This window comes from Gekko japonicus, unplaced genomic scaffold (assembly GCF_001447785.1).
Source record: "Gekko japonicus isolate JY-2015 unplaced genomic scaffold, Gekko_japonicus_V1.1 scaffold1548, whole genome shotgun sequence".
Lineage (NCBI taxonomy): Eukaryota > Metazoa > Chordata > Lepidosauria > Squamata > Gekkonidae > Gekko > Gekko japonicus.
Genome location: NW_015170328.1, coordinates 356,587 through 379,499, shown reverse-complemented (window position 1 = coordinate 379,499; position 22,913 = coordinate 356,587). Strand labels below are relative to the sequence as shown.

Below are 22,913 nucleotides of genomic sequence, written 5' to 3'. Positions count from 1 at the left end.
GAGTCCCCCAGCCGCGGACTATAACCGAGGAGGGCTGACCAAGCCCATCCTTCCTTTACCCCCTAACTCGTCCCCCCTCCCCACCCAGAACCAACAGACCGCTGGGCTCCACACGCAAATTATCTCCTACTTGTTATCAGAACTGAATTCTTCCTTTCGTCACCCGCTCTCTTTCCTCCCTTTTAATAGAAGAGACGATTATTTTTACTGCTTTGTTATGATTGTGCTGTGTCACTTGGATTCCAAAGGATTCTCTCTTTTTTTACAGTGGAAGTTTCTAGCCCTCATGGGTGAGGAGAGAAAAACACAGCAACCACAATACACAGATTGAGGCTCTAATGCATACATAGGGTTACCATCCTCCAGGTTTTGTGGACATTTATTAACTGCTAGGAATCTGTTGAACTGCATTGGACTATTCACACTGGTGTCTTTGAAATGGATCTGAATGGTTATTTAGAGTACTACACTGTTGGAATCATAGAATGTGAGAGTTTGAAGGGACCTTGCAGGTCATCTAGTCCAGCCCCCTGCACTCTGCAGGAGCATAGCCGAAAGACAGCCCTACAACATACCCGAAAGATGGTCGTCCAGCCTCCGCTTGAAAACGTCCAGCGAAGGAGCATCCACCACATCTTGTCCCAAGGCAGTCTGCTCCACTGCTCATCCACTCTTACAGTTAGGAAGTTTCTCCTGATATTTAGCCAGTATCGACTCCCTTGTCATTTCCACCCATTAGATCTAGTCTTGCAATCCGGAGCAAGAGAGAATAGATCCGCTCCATCTTCTACATGACAGCCCATCAAATATTTGAAGGCTGCAATCATGTCCACTCCTCTAAGCCTTCTCTTTCCCAGGCTAAACAGACCCAACTCTTTCAGCCTTTCCTCCTAAGACTTGGATTCCAACCCTCTCACCATCCTGCTTGCCCTCTTCTGGACACGCTCGAGCTTGTCAACATCCTTCCTAAAATGGGGTGCCCAAAACTGGACACAGGACTCCAGGTGAGGCCTGACCGTAGCAGAACAGAGCGGATCTCCCACCTCCCGTGATCTGGACACAGTGCTTCTGTTAATGCAGCCTAAGATTGCATTAGCTTTCTTCGCAGTCACATCACACTGCAGGCTCATGTCTAGCTTGTGATCAACCAGAACACCTAGATCCCGTTCATATGTGCTGTTGTCAAGCCAAGTCCCTCCAATTCTATATCTGTGCCTTTGGTTTTTTGTACCCACTTCTCTCTATTGAGATTCATTTTGTCTCAGCCCACTGTTCCAGGCCTATATAAGAATATTCTGAATCAAGTGTCAAGTATTTCTGGGTTCAGGGTTACAGTTTTTGACTGTGTTATATGCTATACTTCCATTTCTTTATTCTAATCCTTCAGTTGGTGGCTGGAGATCGACTGCTATTACAACTGATCGCCAGGCGACAGAGACCAGTTCACCTGGAGAAATGGCCGTTTCGAAAGGTGGACTCTGTGGCATTCGACCCCACTGGAGTCCTCAAACCCCGCCCTCCTCAGGCTCCACCCCCCAAATCTCCAGGAATTCCCCAACCTGGAGTTGACAACCCAGTGCATGCATGACACGGGCTGTCTGGTAAACTCCAACAGGTCAGGATATGACCCACAGGCACACTGGACATCCCCCTACTGCAGTGATCCTCCCAAATGACACAGGATGCCAACCTCCAGGTGGGGCCTGGAGACCGCCCAGAATGACACGTGGTGCCCAGACTGCAGAGATCAGTTCCTCTGGAGACACCGGCTGCCCTGGAGAGCGGCCTCTATGGCATTATAGTCTGCTGGGGTTCTTCCCCCGCCCCAAGACTCCACCCCCAAATCTCCAGGAATTCCCCAGCACAGGGTTGGCAGCCCTGTGGTGCTCCCTCCCTTCTAGTCCCAAAAGCAAAGAGCAAATCCTGGTTTCCTTCCCACCATCATGTCCACATTGAAAGAGCCCAGGAAGGGCTCACACCTTTCAGTCTGCAGAGCGCGATGTCATGGAAACGGTTGCGTCCATCGCGGGATGATGCTCAGCTTGCAACTTCTCGCCATTCCGGTGACTGGTTCCTGGCCCCGCCCCCGTGGCGGCCATTCTGTGGCGACACCCACTACCTGTTTCCAGAATCTCCATGCTGCCCCACAGCCTCAAGGCCTCCCCTTCTGTGCACAGAACATCTCTCAATAATGGACAGTGTGGGCGGGCATCCTGCGTAGCATTGGCAACACCGGGTTGGGAAATTCCCCGAGATCTGGGGGTGGAGCCAGGGGGACAGCTGGGTTTAGGGATGGGAGGGCCCTCAGTGCCACCCTCCCAAGCAGCCTTTTTCTCCAGGGGAACAGATCTCTGTAGTCTGGAGGTCAGCAGTAATTCTGGAATGCTTCTTCACCCAAAGAGTGATTGACACGTGGCATTCACTGCCGCAGGAGGTGGCGGTGGCGACTACAAGCATGGACGGCTTCAAGAGGGAATTAGATAAGCACAAGGGGCGGGACCCGCGATACTCGGGGGGAGGGTGGGGTAAAAATGCCTAAATAAATAAATAAAATCAAAAGAAGACTTGTTAGAGGAAGAGCTCTGGCAGAAACCATGGCACAAAGTCAGGCATTCCCAGGTAGGACTACCAACCTCCGGGTAGGGCCTGGAGATCTCCTGGAATTTCATGTGACCTACAGATGACAGCGATCGGTTCCCTTGGAGAAAAATGGTGGCTTTGGAGAGGAAAATGTACAGCATTAGACCCCGCCGAGCTCCCTCTCCTCCCCAAATCCCACCGTCCCCAGACCTTCAGGTTAAGCCACAGAGTCTTGCCTAAATCCCAGAGTGTTGCCAGTGACACACTGATGTCACTTCCAGTGCTCACAGGAAGTGACATCAGTGCATCGCCAGCGACATCAGCAAATCACTGGCGAGGGGCCCCAGCCAATGCTCCCTCTAGGCGGTGGAGTCTTCTGAGCAAAAATTCTACTTTCTGAGCTAATGGCATTAAGGTTGTGAGCGAGAGATTCAGCTACTGCATAAATTAGTTTGCTCTGGAGCCCTCCTTCCGGGGTGAAGGCAAAAATGCGTGAGCCGGAGGCTTAAAAAACTGTGAGCTAGCTCACACTAACTCATCTTAGAGGGAACACTGCCCCCAACCCCCGGAGGTCCTCCAAGTTCCCCACTGGTTGCTGGGGGGAATCCGATAACCCTAAATGCCAGTGCTCATGGTGGGTCTCAGGTGACAGAGGGCTTTAAAGTTCAATACCAGCACCTTGAACTGAACCCAGAATGTAAGAACATCAGAAGAGCCCTGCTGGGTCAGACCAGGGAGGGTCCATCCAGTCCAGCCTCCCGTCTCACACAGGGGCCAGCCAGTTCCTCTGGAGGGCCAGCAACAGGGCAGGGAGGCTGAGGCCTTCCCTTGATAAGAACATCAGAAGAGCCCTGCTGGATTAGACCAGCGGTCCATCCAGTCCAGCCTCCCGTCTCACACAGGGGCCAGCCAGTTCCTCTGAAGGTCCAGCAACAGGGCAGGGAGGCTGAGGCCTTCCCTTGATAAGAACATCAGAAGAGCCCTGCTGGATTAGACCAGCGGTCCATCCAGTCCAGCCTCCCGTCTCACACAGGGGCCAGCCAGTTCCTCTGAAGGTCCAGCAACAGGGCAGGGAGGCTGAGGCCTTCCCTTGATAAGAACATCAGAAGAGCCCTGCTGGATTAGACCAGCGGTCCATCCAGTCCAGCATCCTGTCTCACACGGTGGCCGACCAGTTCCTCTGGACGGCCAACAACAGGGCAGAGAGACCAACGCTTTCTCCTGATGTTGCCTCCTGGCTCTGGGATTCAGAGGCTTAGTGCCTCGGAATGTAGAGGTTCCGCTCAGTCACCATAGCTAGTAGCCACTGACGGACTTCTCCGCGAATCTACCTAATCCCATTTTAAAGCTGCTTATCCCTGCGGCCATCACTACATCCTCTGGCAGCGAATCCCCCATTTTAATCACTCTCTGTGTAAAGTGGTGTTTCCTTTCATCCATCCTGAACCTACTGCCCACCGGCTTCATTGGATGCCCTCGCGTTCCAGTCTTTCAGGAGAGGGAGAAGACCGGAAGACAGCAGGGGGGGGGGGACCCTGGAGTGGTTTCGTGTCAAACGTGCCCTTCTGGCCGAGCTACGAGCCCTCCCAGAAGTCAGAAGAACTTTACAAACACACGGTTTCTTCCATGAACGATACCAGCAGCTATGTTCCCTCTTTACCAGACTGTTTAATTGCACAGCATTCCAGTGCTTCTGCATAGTGGCAGGGGGTGCGTGAGTGTCCCAAGGCCCTGGAAGGAAGGATCCAGAGCACTGGGGGAAGACCCTTAAGAGAACCTCCTCCCCCGCCCCGAACCAAAGGAACAAGGAACTCATTCTCCAAGACTACAGACCTGAGCTATCTCACAGAGCCAAAGGGCAGGGAAGACGATCAAGACTGTTATCTGCCCAGCACTGGATCACTGGCTCTCTTTCACTGCCCAACAGCAATCCGTTTGCAACTGGATTCTCCCGTGTGGACAAGACCACCCAGGGGGGTTAAGAACTGCCACAGGGAATACAGGGAAGCCGCCCAACAAGACACTGTACTGGAGAGAGGTTTCTGCAGTTCCGGGTTGGACGGGGTTTCCTGTGTTCTTAAGAGTCACGGCAGGCTGGACAGGAAACGTCTCTTCGATGCGGCGTTGCAAGAGAGGGAGGAACTGCACGTCCCGAAATTCTCCCTTCTGTCCTGGGGGACCTGCTGTCTCCCGTCTCCCAGCCCAAGAACCTGGGTCTGTTTAGAAGCGGCGTCCCCAGTAGACAAAATATGTCCACGGGCCCTGTCAGTCTTCCACAGTGTGGGTCCAACCTGACCCAGGACAGCAGAAAGATCGGGGTGCCGGAGAGAGCCAAAGCCAGCCGCGGGGGGTCTCTGTCCTGCCTCCCCCCTTCAGTCGTCGATCACGTAAGGCGCCACGAGTTCCAGATCCACCAGGGATTCCTCCAGGGGCTGCTCCACGTGGAAGTCCCGCTGGTGCTGTGGGCGAGCCTTCTTGCCCCCCCGCTGGGGGACGGGCAGCTCGGAGTGGTGGGCAGGCAGCGGTGGGGTGAAGAAATAGGGGTGCAGCAGCGCCTGGAGAGAAGACACGAAAAGAGAGAATCACCCAACGGCCACCTAAATTCTGTTTTCAGTAGCAGCCAGAGCGTGCGGTCAGGGGAGCTCCCTCGAACCCGGGACTACGTTTAAAGCAAGCACGAACGGTAACAGGTTTTCTCCCCCCTCCCTTTTACACAGTTTGCTTCCCAGAGTGCTTCACTGGGGAGAAGAGCTTAACTCTTCCGTCTCCTGTTGGGTTGCCAACCTCCAGGTGGTAAAAAAAACATGTTTTACCTAAACAAAGATAATTAAATTGGAAGAAGAGAAGAGGAAGAGATTGGATTCACTCCTTCACTCGGAGTCTCAGAGCTGCTTACAAACTCCTTTCCTTCCCCCTCCCCGCAACAGAGACCCTGTGAGGCAGGTGGGGCTGAGAGAGCCCTCCCAAGAACTGCCCTTTCAAGGATAGCTCTTTGTCAGAACTAAGGCTTGCCTGAGGTCATCCAGCAGGTGCAAGTGGAGGAGTGGGGAATCAAACCCAGTTCTCCCAGATTAGAGTCCGCACATTTAACCACTACACCAAGCTGGCTCAAACTATCCAATGAAAATGGTTTTTATATCATAATGCACCATTTATAAATACAAATCCCAAAGCTATTCATAGGTCAGCAGTTGTTGTTGTTCAGTCGCACAGTCGAGTCCGACTCTTCGCGACCCCATGGACCAGCTCCCGCCAGGCCTTCCTGTCTTCCGCTGTCCAGGCCAGCAGTATCAGAATTCAGATTCTCAGATCATAAGGCAAGAAGCCAAGCGTTCACACGCAGTTCATCACGGGCTCATAAAACACTTCGTTGAAGGTGCCCAGGTGTCTTCAGTTTTGAGAAACAGAAGCCATGTTCCAAGTCGAAAATAGACAACCAAGTCACAACGCGGATATCCAAAGATAGCGGTCACAATGAAATCCTCCTATGGGCACGCTGGCCATGTCGTTCCACGTTTCGCCTGAGGGAGCTTTTTCAAGTTGGAACCGCTTTCTCAAAACAGGATATGGATATCACCAGGGCTATTTCTGGGCAGGAACGCACAGGAACGGAGTTCTGGCTGGCTCCCAAGTTGGTCACGCCCAGCAGGAACTCATTAGCATAATAGGCCACACCCAACAGCAGGAACTCCTTAGGATTGGCTACAATTAGGGGTGTGTGGCCTAACATGCAAAAAGCCCTGGGTTTTGACAACAAGGTAAACAGAGTAAGAAGCAAAAGGTGGGTGTGGCTGGATGACCACACTTCTGGTAACATGGGGGTGCGGCCTAATATGCTAATGAGCTGTGCTGGCAGGGGTGTGGCCTAATATGCTAATGAGTTTCTGCTGTTGGGTGCGGCCTATTATGCTAATGAGTTCCTGCTGGGCTTTTTCTACAAAAAGAGCCCTGGATATCACTGAAACCAAAACTCAGGCACAGTCTTCCGAAACCCCTGTCCAAGGCTTTTTTGTTTTGTGACGGTGCTTTGCATGACCTCCAGGCGGTAGCTGGGGATCTCTTGGGATGACAACTGACCTCCAGGTGACCGAGATCAGTTCCCCTGGAGAACGTGGCCCCTTTGGAAGGTGGACTCCGTGGCATTTTACCTCCTGACGGACTTGTTGACCTTTAACTCCTGTTTCTTCTCAGCTTTCTCAAAGAGGCAACAGAACAAAATCCATATATCCCAAATATCATTCAAAGACAGACAAAATTTAACATGCCCTGTTTTCACAGGAGGAACGATGGATCTCTCTGGAGTATATAACCTATGGCTCTGTACCCCACTGAATCCCCTCCCCAGGTCCTGCTTAACGTCCGAGATCTGACAGTTAGGTGGAATTCACTGCCGGGGGGTGTAGGGATGGCCACAAGTGTAGGCGGCTTTCAAAGGGGACTTAGATCAATTCGCGGAAGAAAGTCCCATCAATGGCTACTGCCTGCGGTGACCAAACAGAGCCTCCGTGTACAGAGGCAGCCAGTGTTCCCTCTAAGGTGAGTTAGTGTGAGCTAGCTCACAGTTTTTTAGCCTCCGGCTCACACATTTTTGGCTTCGCTCAGGAAGGACGGCTCCAGAGAAAACTAATTTATGCAGGAGCCAAATCGCTCGCTCACAGCTTTAATGCCAGTCGCTCACAAAGTAGGATTTTTGCTCACAAGACTCCACAGCTTAGAGGGAGCATTGCTGGCCACCAGGGCTTTTTTTGTAGAAAAAGCCCAGCAGGAACTCATTAGCATATTAGGCCACACCCAACAGCAGAAACTCATTGGCATATTAGGCCTCACCCCTGACAGCACAGCTCATTGAGATATTAGGCCACACCCCCGTGTTACCAGAAGTATGGTCATCCAGCCACACCCACCTTTTGCTTCTTGTTCTGTTTACCTTGTTTGTTGTCAAAACCCAGGGCCTTTTTTTGTAGCAGGAACTCCTTTGCATGTTAGGCCACACACCCCTAATTGTAGCCAATCCTAATGAGTTTCTGCTGTTGGGTGTGGCCTATTATGCTAATGAGTTCCTGTTGGGCGTGGCCAACTTGGAAGCCAGCCGGAACTCCGTTCCTGTGCGTTCCTGCCCAAAAATAGCCCTGCTGGCCACCCAATCACAGCTGAATTACGGCAACCTCGTGGGACAGGGATCTCCAACATGGTGCCTGTGGGCACCATGGTGCCCTCCGACACCGTTCCCAGGGCCTGCCGAGGGTTTCTACAAAGTGGGCAGGGCCCCTGCAGATCTGACTGGACGTGCAGATCCTTAAAAACGCTGCTTTGGCGGCAGCTGCTGCCACAATGCAAGGATCTCAATGGTACGGCTGAAGGTAAGCCATGGCAGCCCTCCACACTGTGACGGAACCCCAAAGGTGCTCACAGTCTCAAAAAAGGTTGGGACCCCTGCCGTAGGGTTTTCAGAGGCCATTGCCTGCCTCCACGTCACAACCCTGGTATTCCTTGGAGGTCTCCCATTCAAATACCAGCCAGGGCCGACCCTGCTCAGTTTCTGAGATAGGACAAGACTGGGCTATCCAGCTCAGGGCATGGACAGCCCTAGACCAATTCGGAAAAAAGAAAATCGCATTCCCTGTAAGTAGAGCAACAGCCTGTAGGGCCCCCTGGTGACTGTTTGTGGGACATTTCGATTAGAACTCCAAAAGCCCGCCTGACTCTTTTTGCACCCGCGGCTTTCCCACTGCAGCATCCCTGGCCGATTCTGCATCTAGCATTCGCTCCACATTTTCTCATAAAGTTTTCTCCGGACTTGACTTATGCAGCCAAAAGTTATTCTTAGGATATACTTGACATGGAGGAGGAGGAGGAGGACAGATTGGATTTATGCCCTGCCCTTCACTACCCAAGGGAGTCTCAGAGTGGCTTACAAACTGTGAAGTAGGTTAGGAGGAGAGAAGAAGAAGAGAAGAGATTGGGTTTATAGCCCGCCCTTCACTCAGAGTCTCAGAGTGGCTTACAAACTCCTTTCCCTTCCCCTCCCCACAACAGACACCCTGTGAGGTAGGTGGGTCTGAGAGAGCTCTTTCCAGAACTGCCCTTTCAAGGACAGCTCTGACAGAACTATGGCTTGCTCAAGGTCATCCAGCAGGTGTAAGTGGAGGAGTGGGGAATCAAACCCGATTCTCCCAGATTAGAGTCCAGCTCCTTCAGCCTCTTCTCATAGGACATGGTCTCCAACCCCAACCACCCCTCGCTTTGTTGCCCAATGTGGACTCCTCCCAGCTTACTGACAGCCTTCCTAAATCATCTAGCCCCAAACTGAACTCAGGGCTCTAGGTGAGGTCTAACCAAAGCACTCTTCATCAGCACCAGTTCCTTGCATGACCTCAAAGCTACGCTTCTGCGAACGCAGCCTACAATCCCATCGGCGACCCTATGGATCAATGTCCTCCAGAATGTCCCATCATCCCCAGCCTCGCTCAGGCCTTGCAAACAGAGGGCCTTTGCGGCTTCCTCGGTGGAGTCGATCCGCCTCTGGTTGGGTCTCCCTCTTTTCCTGCTGCCTTCAGCTTCTCCTAGCATGATGGTCAGGGCTATTTTTGGGCAGGAACGCACAGGAACGGAGTTCCAGATGGCTTCCGAGTTGGCCACACCCAGCAGGAACTCATTAGCATAATGGGCCACACCCAACAGCAGAAACTCATTAGGACTGGCTACATTAGGGGTGTGTGGCCTAACATGCAAAGAAGTTCCTGCTACAAAAAAAGCTCTGGGTTTTGACAACAAACAAGATAAACAGAATAAGAAGCAAAAGGTGGGTGTGGCTGGCTGGTAACGTGGGGTGTGGCCTAATAGGCTAATGAGCTGCTATCTCAGGGTGTGGCCTAATATGCTAATGAGTGTCTGCTGTTGGGTGTGGCCTATTATGCTAATGAGTTCCTGCTGGGCTCTTTCTACCAAAAAAGCCCTGATTATGGTCTTTTCAAGTGACTGTTTGTCCTCATAATGCAACCAAAGGTCAACAGCCTCAGTTGAAGAGAGTTCCAGGTGGTCAGCCATGTTGGTCTGAAGCCGTCGAACAGATTTCATGTCCAGTGGCACCCTGAAGACCCACAAAGGTTTATTCAAAGTATGAGCCATCAGGAGGTCCACCAGCAGGGCCAGAACTCCAGAAACCCTTCCACTGTTGCACTCCAAGGTATGAGCATAAATAAAATGAAAAAAGTGTGCATGCACACAACAGCTCATACCTTGAATAAACCGTTGTTGGTCTTAAAGGTGCCGCTGAACTCTAAATCTGTTCTAGAAGAAGAAGAAGAGGAGATTGGATTTATCCCCGGCCCTTCACTTGAAGTCTCAGAGCGTCTTACGAACTCCTTTCCCTTCCCCTCCCCACAACAGACACCCTGGGAGGGAGGTGGATCTGAGAGAGCTCTTGACAGAACTGTCCTTGAGAGAACAGCTCTGACAGAACTATGGCTTGTCCAAGGTCATCCAGCCAGGTGCAAGTGGAGAGGTGAGGAATCAAAACCAGTTCTGTTTGTTCCTCCAGTTGCATCCATAAGACTCCTTGCTGTCCCACTATGATGACCCTAAAGTAGGCTTGAAGATACAGTCTCAGAGCCGCATACCCAAACTGACATTTCACAGATTTATTTTCTCTTCTTTTTTCTCTCTCCAAGGGTGACCCAGAATGGCTGACATCCTTCTCCGCTCTGCCATTTTATCCTCACAACAACCCTGTGAGGTAGGTTAGGAGGAGAGAAGAAGAAGAAGAGAAGAGATTGGGTTTATATCCCGCCCTTCACTCAGAGTCACAGAGCGGCTTACAAACTCCTTTCCCTTCCCCTCCCTACAACAGACACCCTGTGAGGTAGGTGGGGCTGAGAGAGCTCTTTCAAGGACTGCCCTTGAGAGAACAGCTCTGACAGAATTACGGCTTGCCCAAGGTCATCCAGCAGCTGCAAATGGAGGGGTGAGGAATCAAACCCAGTTCTCCTCACGCTTAACCACTACACCACACTGGCTCTCTACAGCCTCAGTTGAGTCATTTCAGCTTCTAGGGAGAGGTCAGGCTTGATTTAATCTAGAATCCACTTACTTGGAGCAGACCCTAGAATTTACTCTTTGATATTAAGAGCGTTTGCTCTTAAAGGTAAAGGTTTCCCTTGCCCGAAAGCCAGTCGAATCCGACTCTTGGGGGCGGTGCTCGTCTCCGGTTCCAAGCCGAGGAGGCAGCGCTGTCCGAATCCGTTTCCGTAGTCATGTGGCCGGCATGACTAAACACCAAGGTGCACGGAACGCTGTTCCCTTCCCACCGAAGCGGTACCTATTTATCTACTTGCAATGTCTTGCTTTCGAACGGCTAGGCTGGCAGGAGCTGGGGCTGGAGAGGGGAGTTCACTCCGTCCTGCGGCACCAGGATCTCGAATTGCCAAACTACAGTCCTTCTGGTTTGCAGCTCAGCATCTTAACCTCTGAGCCACCGCGACCCCATGTTTGCTCTTAAAGGTAAAGGTAAAGGTTTCCCTTGCTCGAAAGCCAGTCGAGTCCGACTCTAGGGTTGCGGTGCTCATCTCCGTTTCCAAGCTGAAGAGCCAGCGCTGTCCGAAGACATTTCCGTGGTCATGTGGCCGGCATGACTAAACACCGAGGCGCACGGAACGCTGTTACCTTCCCACCGAAGTGGTACCTATTTATCTACTTGCAATTTCTTGCTTTCAAACTGCTAGGTTGGCAGGAGCCGGGGCCAGAGACGGGAGCTCACTCCATCATGCAGCACCCGGGTCTCAAACTGCTGAACTACCGACCTTTCACAGCCTGCAGTTCAGCGTCTTAACCACTTGAGCCACCGCAGCTCCAATGTTTGCTCTTCACCACCACCAATCAAAACGTGCACTGCCATTTGCTTCCTGGACCCCCACTAGTTCCTCCTCCTCTTCCCTGGGCAAGGCCAGGCCGGGAACCTCGGTCCTTCCCTCCATGCCACGCCCCCTTACCTGCGCTGCCCGCACGCGGTGCTTGGAAGGATAGACCAGGAACTGTTTCAGGAGCTGCACGGCCTGTGGCGAGGCATCCGGCACCACCTGCTCCAGGGGAACGGGCGGCTTCTCTTTGAACGAGATCTTGTTGTAATCGGGCAGTTCGGTGATCTCCTGTCCCAAGAAAGGAGGAGAACATGCCATCAAGTCACATCCGGACTTATGGTGACACCGTAGGACTTTGAAGGCATGAGACGGTCGGAGGCGGTTCGCGATTGCCTGCCCCTGCACAGCAAACCCTGGACTTCCTTGATGGTCTCCCATCCAGCTACTGAGAACATCAGAGAAGACAGAGCGTCACTGCCCCAGACATAAGAGCATAAGAGAAGCCATGTTGGATCAGGCCATTGGCCCACCCAGTCCAACACTCGGTGTCACACAGTGGCCAAAACCCAGGGGCCATTAGGAGGTCCACTGGCGGGGCCAGAACTCCAGAAGCCCTCCCACTGTGGCCCCCCCAAGCACCACGAATATGGAGCATCACTATCCCAGACGCAGAAAAAGAAGAAGAGATTGGATTTATATCCCGCCCTTCACTACCGAAAGGTGTCTCAGAGCGGCTTACAAACTCCTTTCCCTTCCCCTCCCCACAACAGAGACACCCTGCGAGGTAGGTGGGGCTGGGAGAGCTCTGACGGAAACTGCTCTCTTTCAAAGACAGCTGTGCCAGAACTACGGCTTGCCCAAGGTCATCCAGCCAGGTGCAAGTGGAGGAGTGGGGAATCGAACCCGGTTCTCCCAGATTAGAGTCCGCGCACTTAACCACTACACCAAACTGGCTCACCAAACGTACCTACCAGGACTGACCCTGCTTAGCTTCCAAGATCTAGTGAGATCGGGCTAGCCCGGGCCACCCAGGTCAGGGCCCCAAGAAAGAGATCATGGTGGAAATTTGGAAACCTTGGTTCTCCTTGCCTCCCCTCCCCCAGAAACAGGATGGAATCACAGCTCCAGCCCTTTTGGGGGGGAAATACCTCATTGCTGTTAAACCCACCGGCCAGATCTTCTGGTTGGGGGTCCCAAGCACTCCGAGGACACAGCACAACTGCTCGATATCATTCTCCCCCGGGAAGAGCGGGGAGTTGTTGAGAAGCTCCGCAAAGATGCAGCCCACAGCCCTGGAGAGAGGCAAGAGAGAGGGTCAGCGGCAGAACCAGGAGGGGGCAGGATCCTGGAAGGGAGCAATGAGTTATAGGATCTAACTGGGCCCATAACCACAGGGGGGGGGTTGGTGGGGCAATGCCCCCCCAAGGTGAGCACCGCCCCCATCAGACAAAAATAAATCAGAAAAAGTCAAAAAATATTTTTAAAATGTGAGATGTGCATGGGGGTTCCAAAATGACCCCGGGCACAGTCAGGGAAGTTTCAGATTCATTTTCTCTTTTTTTCCGGGCCGAAAAATGAATAGGTTTTTTAAAAAATGCAAATAAAATAAAATAAAACTGCAAAATGCAAAACAGAGAGAGTTGGAGGTTCCGCCCACCCACCCCAGTTTACACAGGAAAGAAGCCCGGAATCGAATCTCTCCAATCGAAAGGAGTAGAGGACCGGAGGAGGACTGGAGGCCGCAGCGGAGCCGAAGCTGCTGCTTCTTCTGCTGCTGCGAGAGAAGTGGCAGGCACGGCTGGGGCACAACCTCCCCCCCCAATTTCCCCATGCCCCACCAACCAAAATTTTCTGGCTACGCCCCTGGATCTAACCTGCCCCTGCTATGCAACACCTTCAGGGTCAATGCTACAAATTCAACTGCTTGCGAAACTCTCTTCAATGCTGTGGCTGCCCTCACAGTGGGTATGTAAGAACATCAGAACAGCCCTGCTGGATCAGACCAGTGAGGGTCCATCGAGTCCAGCATCCTGTCTTCTGGGCCACCCAGAACTCCCAGCGCTGACCTGAGCGGCCCCTTTCTCCTTCACCGTCGCTGAGATGCTGAACTCAATTTATCTGTCACCAAGCATCATTTCTCATTTCTCAGAGGGTAGGGAAGGGCAGGACGCAAAGGAAACTCTTGTATGTTGTGTATTAAACGAGGACGTGAAACACGGGAGCGGGGAGGGAGGTACTTCACTGGTTCCCCCAAGTTCTGGTGGGAGGAATATCAGCCTCAAGAAGGAGCTCTTATAGCAAATGGTGAAGAAGAAAGAGTAGTAGTAGTAGTAGTTGGTTTTTATACCCCACTTTTCTGTACGCTACGGAGTCTGAAAGCGGCTTACAATCGCCTTTCCTCTCCCCACAACAGGCACCTTGTGAGGCAGGTGGGGCTGAGAGAGATTCTGAGAGAACTGTGACTGCTCCAAGGTCTCCCAGAAGGCTTCATGTGCGGGGGGGGGTGTGTGTCAAACCCGGTTCTCCAGATTAGAGTCCGCTGCTCTTAACCACGGTGCCATGTTGGCAAATACACTCACCACAGATCCACGCCTTCGTCGTATTTCCGAGCTCCATAGAGGAGTTCCGGGGCCCGATACCACCTAAGGGAGAAGATCCCACATGTCTCATTAAAACTTTCAAACCTTCAGCATGTCCCAGACACTGGCCAATAGGACCTTCGCACGTAAGGTTCGTACAGATCTTGACCACATCCTTCTCTGAAGCCAATGGATGAGTTAGGACAGATCTCAAGAGCCTCAGAATCAGGTCCTTTGGCCAAACTCTGACTTGATTCTCCCTCCCTGGCTCTCTTTCATCAGATCTTACTTATTTATTTTTATTTTATTAAACTTATGAATCGCCCGCCCTGCAGGGCAGGCTCTGGGCGATTTACAACCCTGCAGACAATTGCTATATAATCAAAACCACTGATAATAACAAGAAATTAAAACCAACCAGATGGCGATAAATAATCCTCCATTGCCGGTCACAGCGCTGTCCCCGCACGGTACGGCAGGGCAGGGGATGTGGGGGCCACAGAAGGAGAGGGTGTGGGGAGGGGATGCAGGGCAGGGGATGTGGAGGCCATTCCATCCCCCCTGCCCCCCACCCCTGGCCCATCCAATTCACCTAGTTGCCACTTTGTGGCTATACAGCCTGTCTCCGTCTCGGGTGAACACCCTGGCCAGACCAAAGTCCGCAATTTTAAGCTGCCCTGTAGAGCTGATCAGCAAATTGGCTGGTTTCAGGTCCTGAAAGTGATAGACCAGAATTGAGAGAGAGAGAGAGAGAGAGAGAGAGAGATCCTCAGATTGATACACAAATCTGTGACTGCATGCTCCCGTTGCTGAATTGTAAACACACAGTCGGAGTCCAAAGAGTTAGATGACTATCTGTTTAATGCATTTAAAACAGGGAATACAGGGCTGAGTACCTTAGCACTTCAGCAATTCCAAAACTGAATTCTGCCCCAACCAGGAAGGGCAGAAGGTCTTATATCCCAAATGACATCACATATAGTTTACACATTAAAGAGTCTCTAAGCATTTAACATCATACAAGCATAATTTGACTCAGTGCATCTCTCAGTGGTGTCAGTAATTACACTTGTTTATCTTGCCTTCAGAACATTGGGAACATTAGAGAACACTGGGTCCCTTCCTGGGCTCGCATGTGGAGAGCTAGCTGATAAGGGCTGTGAATCACATCACACTTCGCTCTCGGCGGCCTTGCAGCGTCTAAATAGCATTCCATTCTTATTGCTTACTGATTCCTTCTACAAAAGCTTCTTAGAATACTTTTGCTTAATATGGCTTGTGTTGTCCTCGCTTATTGGGGAGACGGTTTTACCTTTAAAACACTCTCTGTGTACCTAAACTTGGTAGATTTCTGCTGCCACCAGGAATTAAAAATTCCAAATCTCTCTCTTTTAGTAGAATGACGTAGGGTCTGGGCACTTCGGAGGACTATGTGGCCTTGAGGAAGGACTATTCTGATTTCTGGGATAAGTTTAAACAAAAAAAAAAAAGATTTATTTAATAAAGAACAAAATAGGTTTCTGGTTGTTTTGAACTGTTGCTGATGAAAGGAACTTATAAATATAACTGGCAAAGCTTGGTATCACAAACAGTCTCTCAAACTCCCACTCTGACAGGCATAGACACTCAGTCTAATCTCTCTCTATATATATATAGCCACACAGGCTGAACTCTTTGTCTTATTCACACAGAATAGACTCAAAATCTCCCATAGTCACACAGTGCTCTCTCTTCAAATTTCATACACAGAATCACTCTCATAGACACCCCTCCTCCCACACTCTCAGTCATCAGCCAATCACATCACACATGTCTCCCTCTATCACTCTTCTGACAGTACTGCGGTCAAACTAAACATTTAAAAAAACACACACACCAAAACATGAAATCATTACATGGCTCCTTATACAAAAAATGCAGATAAAATATACCTATATATTCTACTATAAGTTTCTCTAATCAGAAGATTCTGGGTTATATACCAAGATCTGGATCTATTCTGATTGAACTTAAACATCTATCGATATACATCAAGGAGAGAGTGCCAGAAATCACATTCGGAAATCACATTCTTTTCCCCTTGTCCTACAAGATCTAAAAGAGAGCTGGGAAAGGAGCCAAGCAGCGTGACCAAGTGAGAGCAGGCGAGCCAGCGTTTCGAGAGGAAGCAGAGACAAAAAAGCCTAGTGGTTCGAACAAGGCCTCACCCGGTGCATGATGGAGTTGGTATGGCAGAAGGCCACCCCCTGGAGTAGCATGAGCATGTAGCCTTTCACTTGGGCGTCGGTGAGGGGCTGTTCGGAGTTGCGGATCACCTCAGAAAGGTCGGAGATCATGTACTCAAACACCAGGACAAAGCCGGTGCCGTGGGGGAAGACATCCTTCAGCTTCACCACCTGTGGAGAGGGAAGGAGTGACCCGACATCAGTCATGGGGCCTATCCCATCGGGTCCCCACTTTAGGGCTGGCAGGCAGTGTCTGGCAACCAGCGGGAGATTTGTGTGTGGGAGGGAACACAGCACTGCGGGGGGGGGGGGAATTAAACAGGAGCCTCGTGAACTTACTGAAAATTTATACAGGAAGTGACAAGGGGGAGGTCTAGGAATAGCTGGAAACTCTATGGTAAAAACCACAGAGGGTTCCGGAAAGCCTTAATCCAAACCACACCTTTCTCTCTTGACAGGCTTATTTAACTTTTTACACAGAGAGCGAGAATTCAATGACTACTCACATGTTGGTTTTCCTCAATTTCCTGCAGCGCTTTGATCTCCCTCAGGGCTTGGTTCGGGATACCGTCCTCCAGCTTGCGGAGAGCCACCTTCTTCAGGGCAACCGTCTCCCCTGTCTGTGCAGAACGCAGGCCGGAGGAAAACAGGTGCACAAGGGGGGGGTCTGGCACCCCATTCTCCTGCGTCAGCCCCTTCCCTTCCAGAAGCTGAGAAAGACCCCGAGAAAGACCCCAGGAGCTTTCAATCCCGACGAGCAAGAGGGACCCCACTCACCTCAATATTCTTGGCTTTGAAAACAATCCCGTGGGCCCCCTCTCCAATGTGGCCCAGGATGCTGTACTGGTCCATGGCACCCCCCTGCGAGAGGAAACGGGGGAGATAAATCACACCACAGCCTCCCTGGCGTCTCCCAGCACGCAGCCTTACAGAACAACAGTTGTGAACACACACATTGAAAATCCAGATTCTCTCAGAAGGGAATGGAGACATGTAAAGAACTGGAAATGAAATTAATCTTGAAATGGTATAGGACCCCTGGCTCAATTATCATATATGATCAAGGGGATGAAATCAGAGTGTTGGCATTGTAAAAGGGTAAGGGGCTATTATGCACATCTTTGGTGGGAGTCCCTAAGGTAATGGAAGTTTGGAATCTGATCCTGGGAAAGGTGGATAATTTATGTAGTGTTAAGGCTTGAGTTGGGAGCTGCAGTGGCTCAAGTGGTTAAGACGCTGAACTGCAGGCTGTGGAAGGTCAGTAGTTCAGCAGTTCGAGACCCGGGTGCCGCAAGACGGAGTGAGCTCCCGTCTCTAGTTCCAGCTCCTGCCAACCTAGCAGTTCGAAAGCAAGAAATTGCAAGTAGATCAATAGGGACCACTTTGGTGGGAAGGTAACAGCATTCCGTGCGCCTTGGTGTTTAGTCATGCCGGCCACATGACCACGGAAACGTCTTCGGACAGTGCTGGCTCTTCGGCTTTGAAACGGAGATGAGCACCGCAACCCTAGAGTCGGATTCGACTGGCTTTCGAGCAAGGGATCCTTTACCTTTAAGACTGAGTTGAATGAGAAAGTGTTATTTATGGGACTGCTGGGAAATAATAAAGTAGATAAACCCCAAAAGGATTTATTTAAAGCTACGATTCTAGCTGCTCATGCGGTAATAGCATATGGATGGAAAGATGCTTTAAAATGGACTTTGGAAAGATGGAACCAGTACCTTTATGAATGGATTCAATCAGATATTTTATTGATAATAAAACAGGAAAAGACATGGGAAGATTAGGCATTGGAAATAAGGAAGAAATGGTTTGGGGGTATATAAGATGGGTAAGAGAAGGGGGAGCCAACAATGTTGTATTTATAAAACTCCATAGGGTGTGTTCATGGTTACAGATATAAGAATAAGATCTTTTTTTCTGGTCGCTGGGGGAGGGGGGAGGGAATAATAAAGGGGAAAATTGATGTATCTGGTTATGTCATGTAATCTGGATGAAAAGGATTAGGAATGAATATGAAATGTTAAACATCAATACAAATAATAATAAAAAAACGATTCTCTCAGGAGTCATAAAGGTGCAGGTTTCTATAGCGCTGCTAGCATTACAGCTTTAATCTGGTTTCAAAGGTGTTCTGCTGCAAAACAAAGGAACTGTAGTTCCAAGAAGGAATACAAGCAACACCTTCACACGATCAGAAGGGCAGTGGGAGAAAGTCTTTAGTGTGCGCGCGCGCACACGTAAAGTGCCATGAAATCACAGCCGACTTACAGCAACCCCACAGGGTTTTCAAGGCAAGTGATTAGGCAGAGGTGGTTTGCCATTGCCTGCCTCTGAAACTTCTCTCCCTGACTGCTCAATTAAATTCCACCTAAGGCATTTCTCCATAACCCTCATGGGAACGGGAAGGTTTACATCTGTTGAATTTCTACCTACCATGCCGCTGTTCAAGAGCCTCTGTACACCTTTAAGCAGGACTTGTTAAAGGATGCCTTCCATCCAGGGTTGCCAACTGTGGGTTGGGAAATTCCTGGAGATTTGTGGGGAGGAGCCAGGGAAGGGCAGGGTCTGGGGAGGGGAGGGTTCTCAGCAGGCAGGGCCGGATTTAGACTTGTTGAGGCCCTAAGCTATACAAAACCCAGAGGCCCCCTACTGTTTTAAATTACATCAGCTGGTCTCAGAAAAATTTAAAATATATATGCCTTTTTAATATTTGAAATCATTTTTTATATTGTGTTTTTATTTGAGGCCCCAGCAGATTGCGAGGCCCTAAACTGTAGCTTATTTAGCTTATGCGTAAATCCGGCACTGTCAGCAGGGTATATAATGCCACAGAGTCCACCCTCCAGAGCAGCCATTTCCACCAGGTAAATAGATCCCTGTCATATGGAGATCAGTGGAAATTCCAGGAGATCTCCAGGTCCCACCTGGAGGTTGACAATGACAACTGTACTTCCATCTTCCCATAAACAGGAATCCTGTGCAGCTGGATTCTGGGGAAACCACCCGAAGTACATCCTATCTGGGGGGAGACGACCACCACCACCACGCACATTCTCTAGGGTTGCCAACCTCCAGGTAGGGCCTGGAGATCTCCTGGAATTACAACTGGAATTTCCAGACCACAGAGATCGATTCTTCTGGGGCAAATGGCAACTGCGGAAGGCGGACTCTATGTCATTATACCCTCCCCAAACCCTGCCCTCTCGAGGCTCCGCCCCCAAAGCTCCAGATAGTTCCCCCAACTTGGAGTTGGCAACCGTAAAAGCACCCTGCTTTACCTTTTTAAACACCCTCTTCCCCGCAGAGGTCTATTTCCACGAGGGATCTGGCCCGTTCTCTAAGCAACATGACCAGGGTGGCGCCGTGATGATTTCGAAGCCCTGCAATAATAATAAAAAAACAAATATCCACCCAACCTTTTAAATTTAATTTTTATAGAGACCCGCTACGCGTACCTCGGCCGTCCAGTCCCTCTTACGGAACAGGCGAAGTAGAACCGGAAGCGATAGCTGCGTGGATCGTTTACTACCTCTTTAACGAACGGCCTGCAGGGTCCGCGTTGCCTAGCAACCCCGCCGCTACGCTCCCAGAAGCCCCCGTGGACTCTGTCACCTGGATTCAGATTGTCCCGCCTGCTCTTAAAGAGACAGCGATGAATAAGCAAAGAGCAGATAGTCGCGCCGCCGGCTTCCCTTTGCAAGGCTTGTGGCGATTAAACAGTTAACGCCGGAAGGGATCCTAGAGGTCGTCTAGTCCGACTCTCCTGCTCAATGCACCTTTTTGTCCACCTCCTGCGAGATTCACAGCTGCAGGATACGCAAATAATCAGTTCGCGAAGCTTTCCCCACGACCGCATTTTAGGGTTGCCAACATCCAGGCGCTACCTGGCGATCTCCCGGTGGCACCTGGAGATCTCCCGCAGTAATGACTTATCGCCAGATGACCAAGATCCGTTCCCCCGGAGAAAATGGCTACTTTGGAGGGTGGACTCTATGACATTATGCCCCGCTGAGGTCCCTCCTCTCCCCCAAACCCCACCTTCCCCAGATTCCACCCCCCAAATCTCTAGTAACTTCCCAACCCGAAGTTGGCAACAGTATGTATGTTGAAGCAGGACTGTCAACTCCAGCTGGAGATGGGGTGGGGCAAACCCAGGGGAGGCAGAGTTCAGGGAGCTGACGGAACTCAGCTGGGACCTGATGCCATAGAATCCACCCTTCTAAACTCCATGGGAAATGACCTGGGTCATCCGGAGATCAGTTGTGTAATCCCAGGAGCACTCCAGCTCCCACCTGGAGACTGTGTTGCAAGCCATAGTTCTGTCGGAGCTGTTCTCTCAAGGACAGTTCTGGAAAGAGCTCTCTCAGCCCCACCCACCTCACAGGGTGTCTGTTGTGGGGAGGGGAAGGGAGAGGAGATTGGAAGCCACTCTGAGACTCCTTTGGGTAGTGAAGGGCAGGGCATAAATCCAATCTCCTCCTCTTCTTCCTCTTCCACCTCCTCTTCTTCAACAAGGCAGCTCGCAACTACGACATTTCAAACAGGCTCACCTGGAGATTTCTCACAATTACAGTTGATCTCCAGACGACCAAGATCAGTTCCCCTGGTGAAAATGGCTGCTTTGGAGGGTGGACACTAGGGCATTATAGCTTGCCGAGGCCCCTGCCCTCCCCAGGCTGCACCCCAAAATTTCCAGGCGTTTCATAGAATCATAGAGTTGGAAGGGACCTCCAAGGTCATCTAGTCCAACCCCCTGCACAATGCAGGAAACCCACGTCTTAATCTCAATTTTAATAAGTGTATTTGGATATTTTATTGACTGTGTTGTTTTTGACTTACATTGTATTAATTGTTATGTTGGTTTTGTAAGCCAACTCTGTAAGCCGCCCTGAGCCGCCTTGGCGGGAGGGCGGGGTAAAAGTCTAACAAATAAATAATAAATTCATAAATAAATACCTCCCCACACACCCCCCCGCAGTGACCGCTGTTCCATGCTCACCACTGGCAACTCTATAAAAAACTGCAAAATCATCTGCTCGTCACTCCCCTGGTCAAATTTCTCCAGTGTAAATGTGTCAGAATGGATTCACATAACTGTTTTGCCCCACCAAGCAGTAACTGTTTACTCTCCTACCTTGTAATGCAGGTATGCACATCCTGGTCTTGCATACGTATGGACCGCAAGCTAGCATCACTCGAGTTCAGTGCACTACAGTTACCACTTCACCATGGACAGATGTTGTTCTGTACATCCAAAGGAGAGGAGCATTATATATAACATTCCCCATGTTCATTAAAACACCACTTGGATCTGAGAAAGTGTTGCAGGTAATGCCTCATGAAAGGAGTACGCAGTGAGATCACTGGAAGCTTCAAATGTGAGGGGTGACATGATTGAGGTTTACAAGATTATGCATGGGAAAGAGCAGGTAGAGAAAGAGGTACTTTTCTCCCTTTCTCACAATACAAGAACTCGTGGGCACTCCATGAAACTGCTGAGCGGTCAGGTTAGAACGGATAAAAGGAAGTCCTTCTTCACCCAATGAGTGATTAACACATGGAATTCACTGCCACAGGAAGTGGTGGCGGACGAGCATGGATGGCTTCAAAAGGGAATTAGATAAGCATATGGAGCAGAGGTCCATCAGTGGCTATTAGCCACAAGGTATAGATAGGGACTCTGGGGCAAGTGATGCTCTGTCTTCTTGGTGCTTGGGGGGGGGGTCAACAGTGGGAGGGCTTCTAATGTCCTGGCCCCACTGGTGGACCTCCTGATGGCACCTGGTATTTCTGGCCACTGTGTGATACAGAGTGTTGGACTGGATGGGCCTTTGGCCTGATCCAACATGGGCTTCTCTTATGTTCTTATGTTCTTAAATGTGCAAATGCACACATTCCCTGAAGAAATACGCCACTTGTGGCTTCTGTGAGCTCCACAGAGACCAGATTGGGCAGACAGCCAGGGCTCAATGTGAACCAGATCGATTCTCTCAGTCAAGAACCTATTTTCTAAACATGAGATGCATTGGTGAAGGAGCTAGTGTTGCCAACTTCCAGGTGGCACCAGGAGATCTCCCACTATTACAATTGATCTCCAGACAACCACGATCAGTTCCCCTGGAGAAAATGGCTGCTTTGGGGGGGTGGACTCCGTGGCATTATGCCCTGCCAAGGTCCCTTCTCTCCCCAAACCCCGCCCCCCCAGACTCCACCTCTCAAATATCCAGGTATTTCCCAACCTGAAGCTGGCAACTCCATAAAGGACACCGTGCCTCTGAGCATGTGCAGACCTCGTGTAACCATAACCAGTGCACTCATGCTCTTCGGGTACAGAATTTCGACACCCTGAGGAGGAAGTTCTACCTTCTGATTCCAGATGTGTGGGGAACTGGACTGAGTTCCCTCGCGGAAGTCTGCACATCCTCCGAGGCGTTATAATGATTCCATGTGTTGAAAAATCAGAGTCAGGGACCGAGAGCATCTGAGTAGGACGACGACCTGGTTAGCACACAACTCTGTCTCCTTTCCGAGATCTATTTCTGGCCCGAAGGCCTGCCGGCATTGGTGGTTTTCAGTCGTCGTACCACATTCCCCACGAGAAGAACCTGAGACATGCTTCACATGACCTCATTAAGCAAATCTGCTGTCTTTGGCTTTTCATTTCTGGCCTA

At 50.7% G+C, this 22,913-nt stretch overlaps 1 protein-coding gene across 2 annotated transcripts; it reads right to left on the bottom strand.

The window, feature by feature from the left end:
* Positions 1-4,268: 4,268 nt before the first annotated feature.
* Positions 4,269-19,728, bottom strand: CDK20 (cyclin-dependent kinase 20). Of its 2 annotated transcripts, none has more exons than XM_015418122.1 (9): positions 19,698-19,728; positions 17,017-17,100; positions 16,746-16,859; positions 16,222-16,410; positions 14,607-14,728; positions 14,015-14,077; positions 12,604-12,727; positions 11,568-11,723; positions 4,269-5,135 (listed from the first exon to the last, which is right to left on the bottom strand). In XM_015418122.1, the coding sequence occupies exons 2-9, from the start codon at positions 17,089-17,091 to the stop codon at positions 4,953-4,955; spliced, it is 1,026 nt and encodes a 341-aa protein (XP_015273608.1). In that variant the 5' UTR covers positions 17,092-17,100; positions 19,698-19,728; the 3' UTR covers positions 4,269-4,952. The 2 variants fall into 2 exon arrangements, with proteins under 2 accessions (XP_015273608.1, XP_015273609.1); XM_015418123.1 differs by lacking the exon at positions 19,698-19,728 and adding an exon at positions 19,521-19,574.
* Between the last annotated feature and the right edge of the window lie 3,185 nt (positions 19,729-22,913).